Source organism: Topomyia yanbarensis, chromosome 3, assembly GCF_030247195.1.
Source record: "Topomyia yanbarensis strain Yona2022 chromosome 3, ASM3024719v1, whole genome shotgun sequence".
Lineage (NCBI taxonomy): Eukaryota > Metazoa > Arthropoda > Insecta > Diptera > Culicidae > Topomyia > Topomyia yanbarensis.
In genome coordinates, this window is record NC_080672.1 from 146,717,990 (window position 1) to 146,739,763 (window position 21,774).

General features: G+C 44.6%; 7 protein-coding genes across 7 annotated transcripts; 3 read left to right on the forward strand and 4 right to left on the reverse strand.

The window, feature by feature from the left end:
- The first annotated feature begins 204 nt into the window (after window positions 1–204).
- On the forward strand, window positions 205–615 carry LOC131691547 (histone H3). The gene has a single exon (XM_058978053.1). The coding sequence runs from the start codon at window positions 205–207 to the stop codon at window positions 613–615; it is 411 nt and encodes a 136-aa protein (XP_058834036.1).
- Window positions 616–1,128: 513 nt separating this feature from the next.
- On the reverse strand, window positions 1,129–3,687 carry LOC131687286 (histone H2A-like). The gene is made up of 2 exons (XM_058971362.1): window positions 3,647–3,687; window positions 1,129–1,522 (listed from the first exon to the last, which is right to left on the reverse strand). The coding sequence occupies exon 2, from the start codon at window positions 1,513–1,515 to the stop codon at window positions 1,129–1,131; it is 387 nt and encodes a 128-aa protein (XP_058827345.1). The 5' UTR covers window positions 1,516–1,522; window positions 3,647–3,687.
- A 1,226-nt stretch (window positions 3,688–4,913) lies between these two features.
- Window positions 4,914–6,511, forward strand: LOC131690741 (histone H2B, gonadal-like). Its single transcript, XM_058976706.1, has 2 exons — window positions 4,914–4,928; window positions 6,170–6,511. The coding sequence occupies exons 1-2, from the start codon at window positions 4,914–4,916 to the stop codon at window positions 6,509–6,511; spliced, it is 357 nt and encodes a 118-aa protein (XP_058832689.1).
- A 342-nt stretch (window positions 6,512–6,853) lies between these two features.
- On the reverse strand, window positions 6,854–8,172 carry LOC131687287 (histone H1A, sperm-like). Its single transcript, XM_058971364.1, has 2 exons — window positions 7,621–8,172; window positions 6,854–6,883 (listed from the first exon to the last, which is right to left on the reverse strand). The coding sequence occupies exons 1-2, from the start codon at window positions 8,170–8,172 to the stop codon at window positions 6,854–6,856; spliced, it is 582 nt and encodes a 193-aa protein (XP_058827347.1).
- A 1,858-nt stretch (window positions 8,173–10,030) lies between these two features.
- Window positions 10,031–10,342, reverse strand: LOC131687288 (histone H4-like). Its single transcript, XM_058971365.1, has one exon. The coding sequence runs from the start codon at window positions 10,340–10,342 to the stop codon at window positions 10,031–10,033; it is 312 nt and encodes a 103-aa protein (XP_058827348.1).
- Window positions 10,343–17,508: 7,166 nt separating this feature from the next.
- Window positions 17,509–17,919, forward strand: LOC131691446 (histone H3-like). Its single transcript, XM_058977838.1, has one exon. The coding sequence runs from the start codon at window positions 17,509–17,511 to the stop codon at window positions 17,917–17,919; it is 411 nt and encodes a 136-aa protein (XP_058833821.1).
- Window positions 17,920–18,428: 509 nt separating this feature from the next.
- Window positions 18,429–18,815, reverse strand: LOC131687289 (histone H2A-like). The gene has a single exon (XM_058971366.1). It carries the CDS (start codon window positions 18,813–18,815, stop codon window positions 18,429–18,431), a length of 387 nt encoding a protein of 128 aa, XP_058827349.1.
- Between the last annotated feature and the right edge of the window lie 2,959 nt (window positions 18,816–21,774).

Sequence of the window (21,774 nt, forward strand, 5' to 3'; positions counted from 1 at the left end):
CCGCAATGGAAGTGGTGGGGGAAGTATAGTAGCCGAATCGAACCGTATACAGAACGAAAAGGCACATGGCACGTACACGAGCGAGACAGGCGATAGTAGTGTTTATTCGCGACTATAAAAAAAATCGGTCGGTCTGTTTTGGTCATCATTCGTCGTTTGAACAGCATCACAGTGGTAGCAGTAGTAGAGCAGCATTTTCGCGCCATGGCACGTACGAAACAGACCGCCCGCAAGTCCACCGGAGGGAAAGCTCCCCGCAAACAGTTGGCAACGAAGGCTGCCCGTAAAAGTGCCCCAGCTACGGGTGGTGTTAAGAAGCCCCATCGCTACCGACCAGGAACTGTCGCGCTGCGAGAAATTCGTCGCTATCAGAAGTCGACAGAGCTACTAATCCGCAAGCTGCCCTTCCAGCGTCTGGTTCGTGAGATCGCGCAGGACTTCAAAACCGATCTGCGCTTCCAGAGCTCAGCCGTCATGGCCCTTCAAGAAGCCAGCGAGGCTTACCTGGTTGGTTTGTTCGAGGATACCAATCTGTGCGCTATCCATGCCAAGCGAGTGACCATCATGCCGAAAGACATCCAACTGGCTCGCCGGATCCGCGGGGAGCGGGCCTAAATTTGGTGTGTGGCCACCCCCCAGAACGAAACAGCAACAAACGGTCCTTTTCAGGACCAACCAATCATATTTTACTAAGAATTATTAGCAGAGATTTTTCGTTTCCCTCCAAAAATGCGCTCAGGCAGGTGGCTGTGTGTGTGCGTGTGTTAGAAAGCACGCGGATGGGGGGATTTTTTGCCAGCACCACCACCTCGTACCGATCGACAGTAGTAGCGTGTGAAAAACAAGACCCATTGAGGGAAAACTTGCGCGGCCGATTTGTGATTTAGCACCAAATCGATGAGTGAACTTTTGAGAGATTGAGTGCGGGTTAAATGAAATCGTCAATGCCATGATAATATGAGGAAACTATTATTAAGTGTCTGACGAGCATTGCAAAGAAACTTGTGCAATGCTCACAGATTTCTGTACGTTGATGATTATCGGAGTGAAAATCAAATTAACTCTTTTTATCAGAAGAAAATAGTCACCCTGAAAAGGGCGGTTTTTACGGCTAGAAAGGAGCGGGATTTAAGTTGCTGCGGAGGTCCTCTTTTCAGTCTTCTTTGGCAGCAGAACGGCCTGTATGTTAGGCAACACGCCACCCTGGGCAATGGTCACGCCGGAGAGCAGTTTGTTCAGCTCTTCGTCATTTCGAATGGCCAGCTGCAGATGACGGGGGATGATTCTGGTCTTTTTGTTATCGCGAGCAGCGTTTCCTGCCAGCTCCAGTACTTCGGCGGCAAGATATTCCATCACAGCTGCCAAGTAGACGGGTGCTCCGGCACCGACACGTTCAGCATAATTTCCCTTCCTCAGCAGACGGTGAATTCGGCCAACAGGGAACTGGAGACCGGCACGAACTGAGCGGGATTTTGGCTTTCCCTTCACTTTTCCTCCTTTACCGCGTGCAGACATTGTCGTCGTAGGTTTATGCGTGTGTAGTCACGTAGACAATACGAGTAACACTGATGCCACTCGCGCAGTAGTAGTAGTAGTAAAATTTGCTTTTATTTATCTCTTTTTGTTTTGTGTACATTGAATTTACATTTAAGTGATATAGTTTGCACTTTTCAGCTTTGTTACAATATGTTCTTTATGCTGTTTATGATTTCAATTTATCATTGGTGTTGGTAATGATTGCCGATTGTACGGAATTATGTTTTATAATAAACCTTAACCTAACTTAACCTACTATTTACAACTTACCTTACTATTTACAAAATTTACAAATTATTTACATGTTATATAGTTCGTTTATGAGCCTATGTTCAGATTGTTCGCATTTTGCTTTGAATTGGTTTGTCAACTTGTGAAAGCGAGCCGTTAGCAAGTCTAAGCCTGCATTTTGGTGAACCGTGGTGGTTCGAGTTCCGTACGGGAGATCTAAAATCATACGCAGTGCTTTGTTTTGGATAACTTGAAGCTTTTTCTTGTGGGATGCAGCGCAGAATTCCCAGACGGGGGCGGCATAGTCAATGACTGGTCTTATTATTTGCTTGTACACAGCTAATTTATTTTTTATGGACAGCCTGGACCGGCGGCATATTAGTGGATAGAGACGTTTTATAAGCACGGAACATTTTGTTTTGGTTTTTTCGACGTGTTGGCGGAAAAGGAGTTTGGAGTCAAGAGTCAGACCCAGATAGAATGCTTCAAGAGACCAGGGGATGGAGTGGCCACCTAGCATGATTTTGCAGTTTGCAGGGGGGTCCAATTTGTAAGTTTGACGATGCTTAAATATAATGGCTTGAGTTTTGGGCAGATTTAGCTGGATTTTCCATGTGGTCATATATTCGGTGTAAATGTTCAAGCATCTCTGTAATTTACTACGGATTTCTTTGGGCTGTCTACCACCGACTAGAATTGCTGTGTCGTCGGCGAACAAGGATAGAGTGCAGCCAACGGGTAAGGGTGGAATGTCTGAAGTGAAAATATTTTATAAGACTGGCCCGAGCAAACTTCCTTGGGGAACCCCCGCAGGGATTTCGAAGGGCTGGGAGTCAGTGCCTTGCAGTGATACCTGGTACGATCTACGTTGGAGGTAGTTCCTGATTATTTTGGTCAGGTATAGTGGGACGTTTTGTTCGCTAAGTTTGTATAGCAGTCCGTTGTGCCAGACGTTGTCGAAGGCTTTTTCAACGTCTAGCAACGCCATGCCAGTTGATTTGGATAGGGTTCGGTGTTTTTTAACTATGTTCACTACTCTGAGGAGTTGGTGGGTGGTAGCATGACCCTTACGAAATCCGAATTGTTCTGGGAGTATAATATTGTTTCTGTCCAAGAAGGCTAGCAGACGGTCCAGTATGAGTCTCTCGAACAGTTTACTGATAGAGGAGAGTAGACTTATAGGACGGTAACTCGAGGGAGACGTAGGATCCTTTCCGGGCTTTAGAATGGGGACAATTTTTGCTCGCTTCCAGTCAGTTGGGAAATAATGTTGCTCTAAGCATTTGTTAAAAATGCGGCAAATTAATGTTATTATTTTTAGGCTTAACTTTTTATATACAATGTTAAAGATGCCATCAAAACCTGGGGCCTTCATGTTTTTTGTGGCCTTGATGGCGGATTGGACTTGCTGAACCGTGATTTGTTGTTGGGGGGGGACAATACAAGGGGTGTTATCAAGGGTGTGGACACGCTGTATGACCTGTTGTTCTAGGGGGCTATGGATTGCATTTCCTAGGTTATGGGAGCGAGCTAGATTTTCACCTATTGCAGTGGCCTTATCCAGGGGAGATATCAATATTGCATCATTAATTTTCAGGGGTGGAACCGGTGTTGGTTTGGACTTGAGAATCTTTGTTAACTTCCAGAAGGGCTTCGAGTAATCTTTCAAGGATGCTATGTCTTTAGCGAAATTTTCATTTTTCAAAGTTTCTACCCTGCTTCGGATCTGCTTATTTAACTCGGTCATGCTATCTTTTATGATTAAATCTCCTGATCTTTGAAATTGACGCCTACGTATGTTTCTCAACCGAATCAGATATTTGGTTTGCGGGTCTATGGCGATAAACTTACCCCGCACTGGGATCTTACGGATGCAAATTCTGTCGGCTTCTTCGATGGCCTGGTTAAGATTGTGGAGCGCGCTGTCGATGTCGTCAGTTGAGTCGAGTGGTGGGTCTTCATCTACACGGGAATCCACTATTCGCTGGAAGTTCACCCAGTTGACGTTGTGGTAGTCCTTGCGTTGGTGCTGTACTGCTGCGGTAACACTTCCTCCATACTCACACACCACCGGGTAGTGGTCAGAGCTGAGTTCGGCGAGCGTGGTCGGTTTCGTGACATCAACGTTGCTCAGGAAGAAGTCTAATGTTGACGTGGTCCCTGCCGGTGACAGGAAGGTTGGTTCATCCGGATGATGCACAGCATAGTATCCTAGTTGAGCATCGTCGAAGAGTATTTTCCCGTTACTGTTTTGGCGGTTGTTTCTCCAGCAGCTATGCCTGGCATTGAGATCTCCTCCGATGATGAATTTGGAACGACCGCGAGTAAGTTTGGCGAGGTCGTTTTTGAAGCGACGTGATAAGCCGTTGCTGTCCGTGCACTGCTTGGGACAATACACTACGATAATGCTGATGTTTCCCGATGATGTTTCAATTTCGATTCCCAGAGACTCGATAACTGACGTGCCATGATGCGGTAAGACTACGAATTTGATTCCCTTCTTAATGACAATTGCTTCACCTCCTTGTGCTGCATGGGTACGATCCAGTCGAATGGTTGAATATTCAGCGATAGAAAAGGCGATGGTTGGTGAGAGATGGGTTTCTGTAATGAGGGCCACATCGATCTCGTGGGAGCGGATAAAGTCCACTAGCTCCAGTTTTTTCGCTCGGACAGAGCGAGCGTTCCAGGTTAGTACGTTTAGCGGTTTAGCAGCCATAACGAATCACCATCTGACCCAGGACCTGGATCTGCTCTTGTCTGGTTTGACATTGCTGTAATTTTCCACACATTTCGTTGAAGATGACCATTAGCTGCTCCGGTGCAAACTTGGTGGGAAGTTCATTTTCACGAGAGTTTTGTGGTTGTGTGTTTCCAATTGATGTCCAATCCAGCTGGGGACCCGATGGAACAGTTACAGGAGGATTCACACCTACTGGACGAGATGGTGGAAGTGGTGGGAAATCGGCTGGTGCAAACACTGGGGCGTTTCGCTTTCTGCCTGGCTGGTTTTGCGTTGAGGCTTGTTTGCGGATTTTTTTGTAATCCTCACGTTTAGGGCAGGATCGGTCCGATCCACGATGGTTTTTCCCGCAGTTGGCACATTTATATTTTACCGCACCTTCAATAAGACAATCGACAGTGGTATGTCCAAGCCCACAGTTTGCACACCGCGGTTTGACGTTGCAATTTTTCGTACCGTGCCCGAAGTTTAGGCACCGTTGGCACTGGGTGACGTCACGGTTTGACGGACGATATGGCTCCCAACGAACTATTATCGAGTTGATGGACCGAACTGCCTGGAGAGCATTTAGCGAAACTGTTCCCTTAGTAAAATTCACGAGGTATAAACAGTCACGGAATTTTCTTACATTTTCACGCCGGGTCATCTGGACGACGCTTACTACGTTTAATTTGTAGTGGTTACGAAGCACTAGCTCGATATCGCTTGTTTTCATATTTGGCAATCCTCGCACTACCGCCTTAAATGGTTTTTCAGTAGGTATGTCGTGGGTGAAAAATTCAGCATTGCAATTTTTCAGGTAGTTCGTCATTTTAACGAACTCGTTTTTTGTGCGCACAATAATCTTGGTGCCTATTCCGCAAATTTTGAATTCGGCTGACACTTCCAGTTTTTGTTGCTTTCCTGAGCTTTCCAAGCGACAGTGACGTCACCATGATTGGTGGTAATTTTATTTTTACTTCGGGTGGATTTTTACACAAGACGCTCGGTACAGGTGAATTATGGCGGGAATCGCTCGGTACGCTTAGATTTTGGCGGGAAGCGCTCGGTACGGGGGAATTTTGGCGGGAGGAACGAATAGATGCTCCGAAACCGTCCATCTCACTCCGATTTGTTGGCGTTCCTGTATCGTTGTCGCCCTGCTCGCTGCAGATCTGGATAACTCTTGCGCGTGGGCGCTTTTTTGGAACCCGGTGATCTCCTCCCGGGGTGCTGTTGGCTTTTGCAAGAGTTGGACTGAGGCTCTGCTTTTTCTTCCTTTTGTTACCCATTTGGGATGGGTAGACGCTCGTTCAGATTTTCTACTGCAAACACTTTATACTCTTCCACTGGTACTAGAGAGGTCCTCACTTGGGGACTGCTAACACACGAATGCCACTCGCGCACACAGCACCCCTTGTTATGCATTCGCTTCATTGCACATCGTTCGCCAAAGGGGCGGAGTAGCGAACGAACGAAACGCGCTAAACACAAAAAAGGACGAACCTTCGTCTCGCTACACGATCGTATATAAGCGATATGTAGTGATTTTTGCTACCAATCAGTCAGCGCAGTTCGCATCGAGAGCGTTAACAGCAGCAGCACCACCACGTCGTTACTATGGCACCGAAAGCCAGCGGAAAGGCTGTGAAAAAATCCGGCGGCGGCGGCGGTGGCAAGGCACAGAAGAACATCGCCACAAAAGCAGCAGGAGGAGAGAAGAAGAAGCGAAAGCAACGGCGCAAGGAAAGCTACGCTATCTACATCTACAAGGTGCTGAAGCAGGTCCATCCGGACACCGGTGTCTCGTCGAAGGCGATGAGCATCATGAATAGCTTCGTGAACGACATCTTCGAGCGTATTGCTAACGAAGCATCTCGTCTGGCCCATTACAACCGACGGTCGACGATCACCTCCCGCGAGGTACAGACCGCCGTTCGTTTGCTGTTACCGGGAGAGCTGGCCAAACATGCCGTATCGGAAGGTACCAAGGCCGTTACCAAGTATACCAGCTCGAAGTAAACGTGTCGCCCGCCCCGCCGCCGGATGTCACACACCACCACCCCATCGTCATCGGCCCTTTTCAGGGCCACCAAAACCCGTTCTGGTAAAGAGTTGAATTGAAATGTACACATAGTTTATATAAACATAGTTGTTGTTGTTGTTGTTTGTTTGTTTGTTTCATTAGAGCTGTCAGAGGTTGTCATTTTTTTTTTCTCTGTCCATATTTCAAATCATCACCAAATCAAATATGTGTTTTGCTGTAGTTTGTGGAAATAGTTTTTCCCCTTACCGCTAGTTGATTGTTTTTCGTTAAGACGGAAAACGGTCTTTCCCCCCTTTGTCGTCTATATTCTACTCAGTCTAAAACAGCCCCAGCGTATGAAAATTCTGCTGCAAAAAGAACACATTTCTGGATCATACTTGTTAATACAATACACTTCTCCCAGCCTTCAAACTTCTGATCTGCGTTGAACGTTAATAATTAAAAAATACCCAACACAATTTATAATCTCAAAGTTGAACAATACAATACGTTCGTCAATTTAGGCTAAACAAAATCGGTAATTATCCTCTAGCAGTGTCTCTAGTCGTTCGTTTGTTTATTGTGCCAGCCAATTTTTCTCTGTTTTATAATAGCCAAAATAAGCGCGTTGTTTGCTAATCAGAGTAATATTATACTTGCTCTGTTTGTTTGTTTGTTTGTTAAGGCAACAGAAAACCACGGCCTACTATTAATTTACCTGTACGTACGTACGTACGTTTATCTGAGCAAAAAACCGCGCCTATTTACTGTAGTGATTTGTTTAATCAAACTAACGACGACTGATTTATCTTGCCAATCGGCGGCCTGTTGAATGCGGGTGTGCGCGCGCTGCTGCGCAAGCTAGAAAACTCATTGGTGGGAATGGAGCATTAACGGAAAATAAGCATCAATCAATTCTTTACAATTTTGTTAGCCCTGAAAAGGACTGTTGTTTTGGGGGGACGCGCACGTTGTCGGGAATTTACTTCTTGCCGGCGGTGACCTTCTTCGGGGCGGTGGCGGCCTTCTTTGGCTTAGGGGCCTTCGGCTTGTTCGCTGCAGCCTTCGATGGTTTGGTGGCTTTCTGTTTAGTAGCAGCCGTTACCGCCTTGGCAGGGGCAACAGCTTTCGTTTTCTTCGCAGCCGATTTCTTAGCGGCCGGGATTGCCGCCGCCTTTGGCTTTTTGGTCTTCTCACCACCACCACCGGCCGGCGGATTTTTCTTCTCCCCGGATTTAGTAGCCGATTTTTTCGCTGCACCCGATGGTGGTTTCTTATCGCCAGCCGGCTTCTTAGCCTCGACCGTCACCTTAAACGATCCGGAAGCACCGGTACCCTTGGTCTGGGTGATGTTTCCCTTCTCGACACCCGTTTTCAAAGCCTTCCGGATAAACGGAGCCAGCCTGGCGACGTCACACATGTAGTTGGCGGCGATGTACTTTTTGATCGCCTGCAGTGATGATCCGCTCCGTTCCTTCAGGGTCCGGATGGCAGCCAGAACCATCTCACTCACTGGTGGATGGGTTGAAGATTTTTTCGGTTTCTTGGCGTCACTCTTGCTAGCCTTGGCCGCCTGCTTCGGTGGTGCTTTGGCAGCTGGCGGAGAGGCGACGACGGCAGGGGCCGTAGCAGCAACGTCGATAGCAGTTTCAGCCATTGCGCGTTCGTTTGGTTTAGTTTTCTTCCACACACACAGTTGTAGACGACGAGTTGATGGATGCACGATGATGCAAGTCTGCGAATATGATAACCGGGGGCCCGGTGTCTGTTGTTTAGGTTCGTATTCATCGGCTCTGTTTGGGAACGCGTAGATGACGGTTGAAAGTTACTATTCGATCGGTGCCGGTAAAATTTTAAATCAACCAATATCGAATTACTGCTTGTGAAAAGTACACTGGAAGTTTGCTTTCAATTTACTGCAGTGTTCACACCGTCCAAACTAACGCCCGCTGAACATTCTGTTTTAAGCGTATGGGCGAATATTATCAAATCATGCATCCGACTATGGCGGCACGTGCAAACTGAATTGTGGAAAATAGGTTAATTTGAACCATCTAGCAATTGGAAAACCTTTTCGATGCTATCCAATCGAAAGAAAACTTCTCTCTATATGAAATTATTTCATTTTTGTATATATTTGCTCGAGCGGAAGTGCTCGTAATTTGGCGACCTGCGGAAAACGTTTCGGTCGGCTGGTCCTTTGCTGAAAACTTTCGTTATTAAAATTACTAAAAAGAAAAAGTTAACGGGTGGCAACACAAATTTTGGATTTTTTTTTTTCGCAACCTGTCAAAAAAAGACAAACGATTTGATTGAAATTAGAAGATACGTTCTCCATTGTTGACCAAAAATTAGTGAACATTTGAAACTGATCCGTAATTGGATGCTGTTCGGCGAAGCTTCCGTTTGATGTCGGAACAGGCGCGTAGTACGGCGTCTATGTCAACACTTTGCTAATGCATTTCGTGATCTTCTACCAATCAACTGTTTGCAATTCGTGGCTCTCAAAACAAAATCCCGAAGAAATCTGCGATTGGGCGACACTGAAGCAAATTGTGAAGCGGGTTGTGATTTTTAGGGTACAAATGGGATCGAATTCGGGAACGATTGTGTTTTTTTTTTGCGTTTTTTTGGCGAGGGAAGTAACTTGCTTCGTGCAAAACAAAATATTTACCCAAAATAATTTTTTATCAACCGGCATTGAGATTGCAGCGTCGAAAGGTGTTGTAAACAGTCGATGACGCAACATTTTCGCTTTTAAAATATTGCACCGTGCACTTTTCGCCGAGATTCTTGTTGTTGCTCGTAGAACCGTACAATGCGCACGCGAAATGCTTTCTTGTTTCGACGGCAAAGAGAGAGAGAGAGAGAGAGAGAGAGAGAGAGAGAGAGAGAGAGAGAGAAATACCTCGAAAAAAATCCAACATTTTAGTTGCGGATTTTGATTTTAGTGCACTAATAATCAGTGTTATTTCGCATTGCTTTGGCTATCTCAAAATTCTATTATTTCGGATATACTGATCAACTTGCTACATCGTTGTGTAGCAGACTTCTCGCATACATAGTCGTCGACATGGTTGTGAGCTAATAAACCGCACGCGTCGGCCATCACACCCAGGTGCTTCAGCGCACGCATCGATGGGAACGATTGTCCCCCGACGCAGATCACAAGCGCAAATGCAGGTAGGTGAAAGCGTGGTAAGCTAAAACACGCGCGCGAAAAAAAAGAGTCGGTCGGCGGTTCGTTGCTATCGAGAAACGAGCAGTTTTGTCCCATGATACGCAAGCTCAGGAGAGAAAAGAAATGCATATATGAAAAAGGGAAACCCAGCGACTGAGCGCGTTGTCGTAACACTGGTCTCTCGCATATCCATCAAAATCGCACATTAAACAGTACGTCCCTCCTGCAACGTGGATGAAAAAATGAAGGATACATTTCAAACTAATTCTTTTTTCTAAACATTTGGTGGCCCTGAAAAGGGCCTTTTGTGTTGTAGTGAACGTCGTGGTAGGGCTTAACCACCAAAACCGTACAATGTGCGTCCCTGGCGTTTAAGCGCATAGACGACATCCATCGCAGTGACGGTCTTCCGTTTGGCATGTTCGGTGTACGTCACAGCATCCCGGATAACGTTTTCCAGAAAAATCTTCAGCACACCACGGGTTTCCTCGTATATCAAACCGAAGATCCGCTTCACTCCTCCACGTCGAGCCAGACGACGAATGGCGGGTTTGGTGATGCCCTGGATATTGTCACGAAGCACCTTGCGGTGCCGCTTAGCGCCTCCCTTGCCGAGCCCTTTTCCTCCTTTGCCACGGCCAGTCATCTTCTTGGTTGTTGTAGGTAATAACTTAGTAGGCTAGCACAGCACACCTGCAGCAGCAGTAGCAGCAGCGAGATTCCAATACCGAATGTTGCAATTCGGCCCATTGAGTAGCGCTTTTATACTGATGCACACACATTCTCAGTCGCCGCCGCGCCGGCATAGGTAGATTACCATGGCTATCTCTATGCTTGCAGATGTGTTGGTTTGAAGGGGAAATAGCGCGAACACGAAGTTCACTGTTGCCACTGTTTTAGTATCTATTTAGTATTGCCGAAATCTGGACTACTGCTGACATGGTAGCATTTTCCCTGGAAAACGATTGCCCGGAAATTGATTCTCCTGAAAAAGAAAGAAAGCAAAAGTAAATCGAAAATAGGGCTACAAACGGTTTTTTTTGAACTTATAAAGATTTTCTATACATCCGTCTACATGGTGCGTTATATTGGCTTCTATGGTACTGAAATATCGATATCTGATACTGATCTATGATGGAACAAATTGTTACTGTTGAACAAACTAGTTCTGTTTGATATACTTCTACTGTTGGAATTTTATTGATTTCTAGGAGATTTTTTGCTCATACATAGTTTTTCTTTTTAGGAATATTTTTTTGCAAATCTGATGAAAAGCTGAAAAAATCAAGTCTGGCAACGCTGGCTCCGCAATGGAAGTGGTGGGGGAAGTATAGTAGCCGAATCGAACCGTATACAGAACGAGACAGAGTTCCGTTTGTAACGCGAGCAGATTAAGACGTGTATTTAATCGTTGGAAAGTGGTCAAGTTGAAAAGTCGTACAGTTGGATCGGCCTCATGGGCAAGCGCAAAAAGAAAATACCGGGTGCTAGCCCCAATTCGGCTAATGTCACAGCTAGCACGCCAGAACAATTAACAAAGAAGCAGTGCAATTTTGATGACGTTGAGTCCGTTCTATCGAAAAATCGGTTCAGCATCCTCAGTGAGGAAACGGCCAACAATATTAGTGACCTGAACGGGTTCGGGGATACAGATGCAGGCATACAAAAACCCGCAGCACCCCGCCGAGAGAAACTTCCACCAATTGTTGTACAGTCAATTCGGTTGGACAAATTATCGGAAATCATCAGTTCGATGAAAATCGTTGCAGAGTATAAGCTGACCAGGACAGGGATCAAGGTGATGACCCAGTCGCGCGAGAGTTATGACAGAATTAGAGGCTATCTGAACAAACATAATGCAGAGTATTTCACCCACGACGTAGTATCTGAAAAACCATTCAAGGTGATTGTCCGAGGTCTACCAAACATGAAGACGGATTACATAAAATCAGAGCTGGAGGAGCGGTACAAGCTGAAACCGATTGAAGTGTATGCAATAACCAGAAAGCCGGATGATAAAAAAACTTACAGAGATAGTTTATACCTTATCCACTTCAAGAAAGGCACTGTTACTCTCGGGGCGCTGAAGGCAGTGCGCTCATTGTTCAACATCATCGTTTCATGGGAAGCGTATAGAGGAACATGGAATGACGTCACGCAGTGCATGAGGTGTTTACACTTTGGTCATGGATCTAGGAACTGCCGCATGAAGGTACGATGCAATGTGTGCGCTCAACAACACGAAACAAAAAGCTGCCCAGTCGCAGACGTTGCTGCCTACAAATGTGGAAATTGCCTTAAAAATCATCGAGCTACTGATCGTGCGTGCCCAAAACGCGAGGAATACAAACGTATCCGTAAGGAGGCTTCAAGTAAAAATCAACCAGGACGAAGGCCAACTAAAGGGCCGATGCTGACACCGGAAAACTTCCCTCCCCTCCCTTTGCAGGGCAACCAACACAACGGTCGTGTTCAGAATTGGATCACTCATCAACCGCCCGGTCCCTCCCCCCAGCAACAACAACAAGAGCCCGCAGTCTGGCCCTCTACGAGCAATCGCAACGAAACAGAAGCAGGAAATGCACCAATGTTCACCGCTGAGGAATTGCTACCAATTTTCAGCACGATGTGGACTAAAATGAATCAGTGTCGCACGCGAGCGGACCAAATCCTTTGTCTTGGTGAATTTCTAATTAAATATGGACATTAGTGAATTCAAGATTCTCCTTTGGAATGCCCACGCTGTTAAAAACAAAGCCGTGGAACTACTTGACCTGACGGTAAGAGAAGAAGTGCAAATAATCGTCATCACAGAAACATACCTGAAGCCCGGTGACAATTTCAGTCTCCCGGGATATACTGTAACAAGGCTCGATCGGACACACTCAAAGGGAGGAGGTGTAGCCATCGCAATCAAACAACCAATCAAATTCACGACGCAGCCACACTATCGAACATCCACAATCGAAGCATTGGGAATCGAAATAGACACCACAAATGGACCACTCCTAATTATTGCTGCCTACTGCCCCCGGCAGTGTTACGAAGGACAAGGTAAAGCGCAACAATTCAAGAACGACCTGGTGAAACTGACGCGGCACAAGAAAAAATTCATCGTAGCAGGCGACATAAACGCGAAGCATGAAGCATGGGGAAACCATCGCCGAAACAAGAACGGTAATCTACTTTTCGACGAGTTACAATTGGGATACTTCTCGGTTCAGGCTCCAAACGAACCAACGTATACATCGCCGGCTGGTGCCCCGGCTATCATCGATATTTTCCTCTCAAACGTTACGGTCTCTACACCATCAACAATCAACGAGTTGAGCTCCGATCACCTACCAGTCATACTGCGGGTTGGTGGTGAAGCAGCAGTTCGACAGCGTCGAGAACGGAAGGACTACCATCGTGTAAACTGGGTGGAATTCCAGCGAAGAGTCGACGCCAGAATCGACAGCGAAGCCCAGCTAGAGTCCATCGAAGACATCGACCTTGCGGTGGCAAATCTTCAAAATGCCATTGCGACCGCCGAAGAAGAATGCGTCCCTAAGGTAGCTATCGTAAGTAAACAACTCCAACTCGATCCTGAAACGAAAAGTATCATCCGAGCTAGAAATGTGTTTAGGTGACAGTTCCAGCGTACTGGAGACTTGTCAAAAAGGTCAGCAGCTAATTACCTAACCAGTTTAATAGCCTTTCATGTCCAGGAACTCAAAAATTCTAACTTCAGGCAGGAACTTAGTAAAATGAACCCCTACTCAAGGCCATTTTGGAAGGTGGCAAAAGTGCTTAAAAGTAAACCACAACAAATTCCACCTCTCAAGTGCAATGATAGCCTCCTTGTAGCTCCCTTGGAAAAAGCAAATGCAATAGCAACACAATTGTCCCAAGCTCATCTGTTAGGTAGCAACATAATTAGCCCCATGGAACAAGCAGTTGCAGACACCTTGTCCATCCTGAATAATACCCCATGCTATGTTCCTGAAAACAGAAAAATCACAACTGAACAAGTAGTGTCAGCGCTCAAAGGTTCCAGAAACATGAAGGCACCCGGTTTCGATGCAATTTTTAACCTTGTCCTCAAGAAGCTTAGTATATCTTCCCTTGCCCACATAGCAAAAATTTTCAACAAGTGTCTTGACCTTAATTACTTCCCGTCCTGCTGGAAACTGGCCAAAATTGTCCCAATCTTGAAGCCGGGTAAAGACCCCACGAGCCCGAAGAGCTACAGACCCATTAGCCTGTTGTCCGCTCTAAGTAAGCTGTTTGAGAGGCTAATACTCGACCGTATCCAGACCCACGTGCTAAATAACAACATCATCCCCCCAGAACAGTTCGGTTTCCGTAAAGGACACTCGACATGTCATCAACTATATAGAGTAACGAAGATGATTAAGAGGAACAAAGCTGTTGCTAAGTCCACCGTCATGGCTCTTCTCGATGTAGAGAAAGCCTTTGACAATGTGTGGCACGAAGGACTGATCTTTAAACTCTACAGACACAATTTTCCAAATTATCTGATAAAAATGGTACAAAGTTACTTGAAGGATAGAAAATTTCGAGTGTCCCTAGGCGGAGTCCTCTCAGAAAGTCTCCTCATACCTGCTGGCGTCCCTCAGGGCAGTTTATTGGGTCCCATAATGTACAGCATTTACACATCTGATGTTCCCCGACTTCCGGATGGTTGCTACCTGTCCCTCTTCGCTGACGACTCAGCAATAATGGTCAAAGGAAGATCGACCAAAAGTACTACTAAAAAGCTGCAGGAATGCCTAAACTCGTTCCAGGAATATGCGTCTACGTGGAAAATCAAGCTGAATGCGAGCAAAACACAAGTGATCATTTTCCCATATAATCGCTCCCAACGATTGGTTCCCAATGAAAGCTGTAAAATTGTCATGGGGGGTTCTACGATAGAATGGTCCCTTGAAGTTGTATATCTGGGACTCACGATAGACCAGAAACTGCTCTTCCGTTCCCACTTGGAAAAAGTAAAAACAAAATGCAGCAAAATTGTTGGAGCATTATTCCCCCTAATCAATAGAAACTCTCGAATGTGTTTGAAAAATAAAATGGCAATATACACGCAAATCATTTCCCCTGTTATTTGCTATGCGATGCCAATCTGGCAAACAGTAGCAGGATCTTACAAAAGGATCCTACAAGCGTTCCAAAACAAAACGCTACGCATTATATTAGATTTGCCATATAACTCAAGAACCAATGAACTGTACAACCTCTCGGGTGTCCAGACCATAGAACAACAAATTACAAATTCTTGTAACAAATTCCAACAAAAATGTTTGCAATCAGAACACGAAACAATAAATACACTCTTCGAGTAGATAGGTTTAGTTTTAAGTTAGTTAGTAAGTAGTTTTAAGAAACATAAAAATCAACATTTGCTCTAAAGCAAAACACACTAGAAAGAATAAAAAGAACAAATTAAACGAAATCATAAATTAGAAAAACGAAGATGAAAAGTTGACAACTGAATCACTTGATATGTAAATCATACACAAATGTAAAATTGAAGAAAATAAATTATAATTGAAGTTAAAAAAAAAAAAAAAAAAGTATACAGAACGAAAAGGCACATGGCACGGGCACGAGCGAGACAGGCGATAGTAGTGTGTATTCGCGACTATAAAAAAAAAATTAAAGGGTTGTGTACAGGACACGACCACGGTGACATTAAAAATGTAGCTTTTTTCAAGAGCGTGCAAATGAATTTTATCTATCACACATATCGACTCACGTTCTTGTTCACTCGCCTGTTTTCATATGTTACAATTTGCTATATACATAACATAATTTATTGAAGGTCTTTTAACAATAATCTATTAAATAATCAAGTATCTCACTAGGTGATTGGCATTATTTGGCTGATCCATCTAGTAAAAATAGGCTGGTCTGTCCAGAAAATATATTCAAAAGAAAAGTTCCATATTGAGAGCTGTGGTGAGGAAGCCCACGCCCGCCAACGGAAATATACAGATTCTCCATGAAATATGAAATTTCATTTTCCATTTAAATTTTCAATAATGTACTAATGAACTTAAGTAAACAATCTTAAGGTTAAGTATTTCTTGATCGATTAGTGGTTGAAAAAATGAAATTATTTGATAAATTACATTGTTATACAACGTTCGCACTACCAGTTAAAGCGGGTTTTTATGCTATCTTGGTGACATTTTTCTTGTTGCTAATTATTAAAACGTGTTATAACTCTGTAGTGTAAACATTGTATTATTAAACCAATTCTGCAGTGTTTTATGTTATATAGGTGTTTTATGTGGTAATAGGACTGACATAATTATATCTTCAGTACAGCGGTTTGTTTCATAATTTAAAACAGATTTATTTTAAAATTTAAATTAGTATACCCAACCGTTCTATTTGTTGTATACTTTAAAACGCAATTAGAACTGTGTTTTAAATACATAGGGTAGGACAGATATTCTGACTGGATAAACTGGGAAAACAATTTTAAGTCCAGTAACGCTTAAGACATGGCTTGAATTTGAATCGAAAAAGAACACCCGCTTAAACTGCTGCTGGGACGGTAAGTTCTGTTTTAAAATTTTCCGTTGTGTGCAGTACGAAACAAAAGTGTTTGAAATTAGAAAACAAAAAGTTCTGCTGGGAATGTGATTGTTTCCGATGCAATTACACTCAGATTTTTCACGCAGGGGATACAGGCCGTGTAAATGAAAACTGCGTAAATTAAAAAAAAACGCGTTAATGAAAACCGCGTAAATTTCAAAATCCGCGTAAAAAACCTAAGTGTACTCTCCTATATAAAATACTACGCTGCTGAACAGTGCAATAACTACAGAAGCACGTTGTCAGATGCCTTACTCATAAAAAACATATAACCGAAATATGAAACATGAAAACCAATAGGCTCTTTACCCTACGCAGCTACAAAGCGCCGTAAACATGGATTAACAAGTTACAACGCACACGCATGCATAAAAATAAATATATTTTTTTCAAACACAACACTCTTAAGCAGCACACACCGTATTGAATTAAATGCAAACCACCCACCCACTTTGCAAATCATTCTGTGACCAGCACGGTTACCCGAAAAATCCGCACACGGCCACCGCTGCCGAAAATGCATAGCGTCTACCGCTTATTGTAGTGCCCAGACGCTGCAGCCATGATCTTACCCGTTCGACATAAGAACAAAAACTGATTCAAACGGGTACGCGACACCTCTATTTATAAACTAACCGCATATGGTTTAGTCACTTAGGTGCTAGTGTGTGCGAATACCAACGTTACCGAAAATCGATAGCGCTTATTGCGTCGCCCGCAGACGATGTTGCTCGTATAAGATAAGAGCAACAACTGATTTAAACGGACATGCGTTGCTTCTATTTATGACTTTTCGTGTTTCATTGAGCAACTAAGCTGCCCTTTTTTGACGGCTGTGTTTGAGAAATCTGCCTCACGAATGGTAATTTTCCCGTTTTTCGTAAACTTTTTAATTTTACCAATTTCCAAACGTCTACTTTTATTGGGGAGATATTAAATTATTACCAATATTTAAGTTAGGTGTTTCTGAATCGGTTGGTGTATGAATGATTAAAATCCATCTAGTAATATCGGAGTTATAAGCGTGCAAACCTTACATAGTTTCGTTACATGGGAGATAGTTTAGATTTTAGAATGACACCTAGCCCCAGATAGTGGAGTAAGACATTTTTAATGTCAAAAATCGGTCGGTCTGTTTTGGTCATCATTCGTCGTTTGAACAGCGTCACCGTGGTAGCAGTAGTAGAGCAGCATTTTCGCGCCATGGCCCGTACGAAACAGACCGCCCGCAAGTCCACCGGAGGGAAAGCTCCCCGCAAGCAGTTGGCAACGAAGGCTGCCCGTAAAAGTGCCCCAGCTACGGGTGGCGTTAAGAAGCCCCATCGCTACCGACCAGGAACTGTCGCGCTGCGAGAAATTCGTCGCTATCAGAAGTCGACAGAGCTACTAATCCGCAAGCTGCCCTTCCAGCGTCTGGTTCGTGAGATCGCGCAGGACTTCAAAACCGATCTGCGCTTCCAGAGCTCAGCCATCATGGCCCTTCAAGAAGCCAGCGAGGCTTACCTGGTTGGATTGTTCGAGGATACCAATCTGTGCGCTATCCATGCCAAGCGAGTGACTATCATGCCGAAAGACATCCAACTGGCTCGCCGGATCCGCGGGGAGCAGGCCTAAATTTGGTGTGTGCGCCCGCCCCCACCCCCCAGAACGAAACAGCAACAAACGGTCCTTTTCAGGACCAACCAATCATATTTTACTAAGAATTATTAGCAGAAAATTTCCGTTTCCCTCCAAAAATGCTCAGGCAGGTGGCTGTGTGTGTTAGAAAGCACGCCGATGGGATGATTTTTTGCCAGCTCCACCACCTCGTACCGATCGACAGTAGTAGCGTGTGAAAAACAAGACCAATTGAGGGAAAATTTGCGCGGCCGATTTGTGATTTAGCACCAAATCGATGAGTGAACTTTTGAGAGATTGAGTGCGGGTTAAATGAAATCGTCAATGCCATGATATGAAGGGAAACTATTATTAAGTGTCTGACGAGCATTGCAAAGAAACTTGTGCAATGCTCACAAAAATGTACGCTGATAATTTACGGAGTGAAAATCAAATTAACTCTTTTTATCGGAAGAAAATAGTCGCCCTGAAAAGGGCGGTTTTTTTCGGCTAGAAAGGAGCGGGATTTAGGTTGCTGCGGAGGCCCTCTTTTCAGTCTTCTTCGGCAGCAGTACGGCCTGTATGTTAGGCAACACGCCACCCTGGGCAATGGTCACACCGGAGAGCAGTTTGTTCAGCTCTTCGTCATTTCGAATGGCCAGCTGCAGATGACGGGGGATGATTCTGGTTTTTTTGTTATCGCGGGCAGCGTTTCCTGCCAGCTCCAGTACTTCGGCGGCAAGATATTCCATTACAGCTGCCAAGTAGACGGGTGCTCCCGCACCGACACGTTCAGCATAATTTCCCTTCCTCAGCAGACGGTGAATTCGGCCAACAGGGAACTGGAGACCGGCACGAACTGAGCGGGATTTTGGCTTACCCTTCACTTTTCCTCCTTTACCGCGTGCAGACATTGTCGTCGTAGGTTTATGCGTGTGTAGTCACGTAGATAATACGAGTAACACTGATGCCACTCGCGAATTTCGAATTAAAATTATCTTTATTTCCATTGTTTTTCTACATTTCTGTATGTTATACATTTCAAGTGATTTTATACATGTATATTTCATCTTTGTTTGTATCTGCTCGATTGTGATCTGCTGTCTTGGGTATATCTTGATTTTCACTGCTTTAGTGTTATTTTGAGTTTTCTTAACCTATCTTAACCTAATTATTTCATTCTACTAAATTTCTTATCAGTTCATGTTCTGAATTGGTACATTTTTCTTTGAATTTTCTGTTAATATTTATGAATCTGTCCTCTAGTAGTTGAATCCCTGCCACTCTATGGACTTCAGTAGTTCTCGTGCGGTAGGGGAGGTTGAAAATCATTTTAAGTGTTTTGTTTTGTATCACCTGTAACTTCTTTTTGTGGGTGCGTGCGCAAATTTCCCAGACTGGTGATGCATAGGACAGTACTGGAAGTATAATGTTTTTATAGACTGCTAACTTGTTTGTTGTGTTTAATTTAGATCGCCGATTTATCAAGGGATAGAGACTTTTTATTAATATAGAGCACTTTTGTTGGATTTTTTCAACATGCGATCTAAATAGTAGCTTGGGGTCAAGGGTTAGTCCCAAGTAGACGGCCTCGTTGGACCAGTCCACTGTTATTCCGTTCAGTTTTACCTTGCAGTTGTTCGGGGGGATTAGGCGTGGGGATTTGGAGTATGGGAATAGGATGGCTTGCGTTTTGGTGGGATTTATTTTAATCTTCCAATCGCTGAAGTACTTCGCTATAATGCCAAGGTGGCTTTCGAGCTTTTTGATTAAAGTTCTCGTGTTTCTACCTTTCGCTATAACTGATGTGTCATCCGCGAAGAAAGAGAGCGAGCAGTCTTCAGGGAACATTGGAAAGTCCGCCGTGAAGATGCAATACATTATAGGGCCGAGTATGCTGCCTTGAGGCACACCTGCCGTTACTGAGAAGGGTTCCGAAAGGATGCTGTTGAGTGTTACCCTGAAGAATCGATCAGTTAAGTAGCTTCCCAGTACTTTAATTAGGTAGTTTGGGAAATTATATCGATACAGTTTGTGTAGAAGCCCGTCATGCCACACGTTATCAAAGGCTTTTTCCACATCAAGGAGCGCCATTGCTGTGGATTTTGCGAGTTGTTTGTTTCTTCGGATCGCGTTCGTCACTCGGAGAAGCTGGTGGATTGTGGAATGTCCTCGTCGGAATCCAAATTGTTCCTTCGGGATGATATTATTCCTGTTGACGTGCTGAAGGATTCTGGCGTAGATGAGCCTTTCAAACACCTTGCTCAGTGACGATAAGAGGCTGATGGGACGATAACTGCTCGGGGCTGTTGGATCTTTGCCTGGTTTAAGGATAGGGACTACTTTTGCTAATTTCCACTCGGATGGGAAGTAATGGAGAGCAAGGCAACGGTTAAATATGTTTCCGATGTGAGTCAGAGTGCGGTCGCTCAAGTTCTTTAATTCAAGATTGAATAGGCAATCAAATCCCGGGGCCTTCATATTTTTTGTGTTTTTGATTGCGGCTCGAATCTGTGGCAGTGTGATTCGTTGGTTATCGGGGACATAACAGTGGGTATCTTGTATTATTTTGATGGTGTCTTCTACAATTAGCTCGTTTGGGCTGGGCATACTGGCTCCTATGTTGTGGGATGATACGAAGTGTCTACCGATGGCATTTGCTTTTTGAGCCGGGGTTATAAGAATCTCGTTATTACTTTTGAGAGGAGGAATGGGGCGGGGTTTGGTTTTAAGGATTTTGGCAACTTTCCAGAAGGGGCGAGAGTATTGGCCCATTTGGGCTATGTCTTGACTGAACCTATCGTTCCTAGCATTTTCTATTCGTAGCGATATGATTTTGCATAAGTGGCTAACAATTTGTTTTTTGTGGGGGTTACCTGTTCGTTGGTACTGTCTACGGTATATGTTCCTGAGCCTGATAATTTGTAACGTGGTGGTGTCTATTTGGTTTGGTTTACTCACGCTTTCTATTGTTCTAATGCACCTTTCTTCCGCAGCTCGGATTGCTCGGTTGAGCAAATCGATTTCCCGGTCCACATCTGCTGTGGTTGCAAGCTCTGCACCGTCGTTTATATGCCGGTCTACGATGCGCTGGAATTCCACCCAGTTGACTCTGGTGAAATCCTTCCTTGTCTGCTTCTGTCGTTTCACTGTCGCACAGCCTGCTTCCAGCACCACCGGGTAGTGGTCGGAACTAAGCTCGGTGATTGTCACTGGGTCAGAGATGTTTCCGTAGTTGGTGATGAAGAAGTCTAATGTTGAATGCACTCCGCGTCTCGACAGATAGGTAGGTTCATTAGGTGCACTGATGATGTAGTGACCCGCTTGTGCGTCACCGAATAACAGTCCTCCATTTGTGTTGCAGCATTGGTTTCCCCAGCTTTGGTGCTTCGCATTAAGGTCTCCAGCAATGATGTAGTTACTGTTTGTTCTGGTCAGTTTGATGAGGTCACCACGGAACTTTTTCCTCAGCTCCGCTGTACATTGTCGATGACAGTAGGCGGAGATGATGTCGATTTTGCCGTTCGCTAGCTCAACTTGCACCCCGACGGCTTCAATTATGGAAGTACGGTAGTGAGGTAGGGAGTGAAATTTGATGTCGTTTTTGACAGCGAGTGCTACACCGCCGCCAGCGATTCCCGTTCGATCTAAGCGAATTGTTGCGTATCCTGGTAGGTTGAAGTTCTTTTCTGGTTTGAGATGAGTTTCACATAATGCCACTATATCGATGTTTTCACGCTGTGTTAGGTGAGCCAGCTCTTCGCGCTTCTTGATTACTGAGCGGGCGTTCCACTGCATAATGCGTAACGGTTTATCTGCCATATCTGATGAATGCTTGGGCAAGTTGGAGCATTTGTGTTTGACACTGGTGTA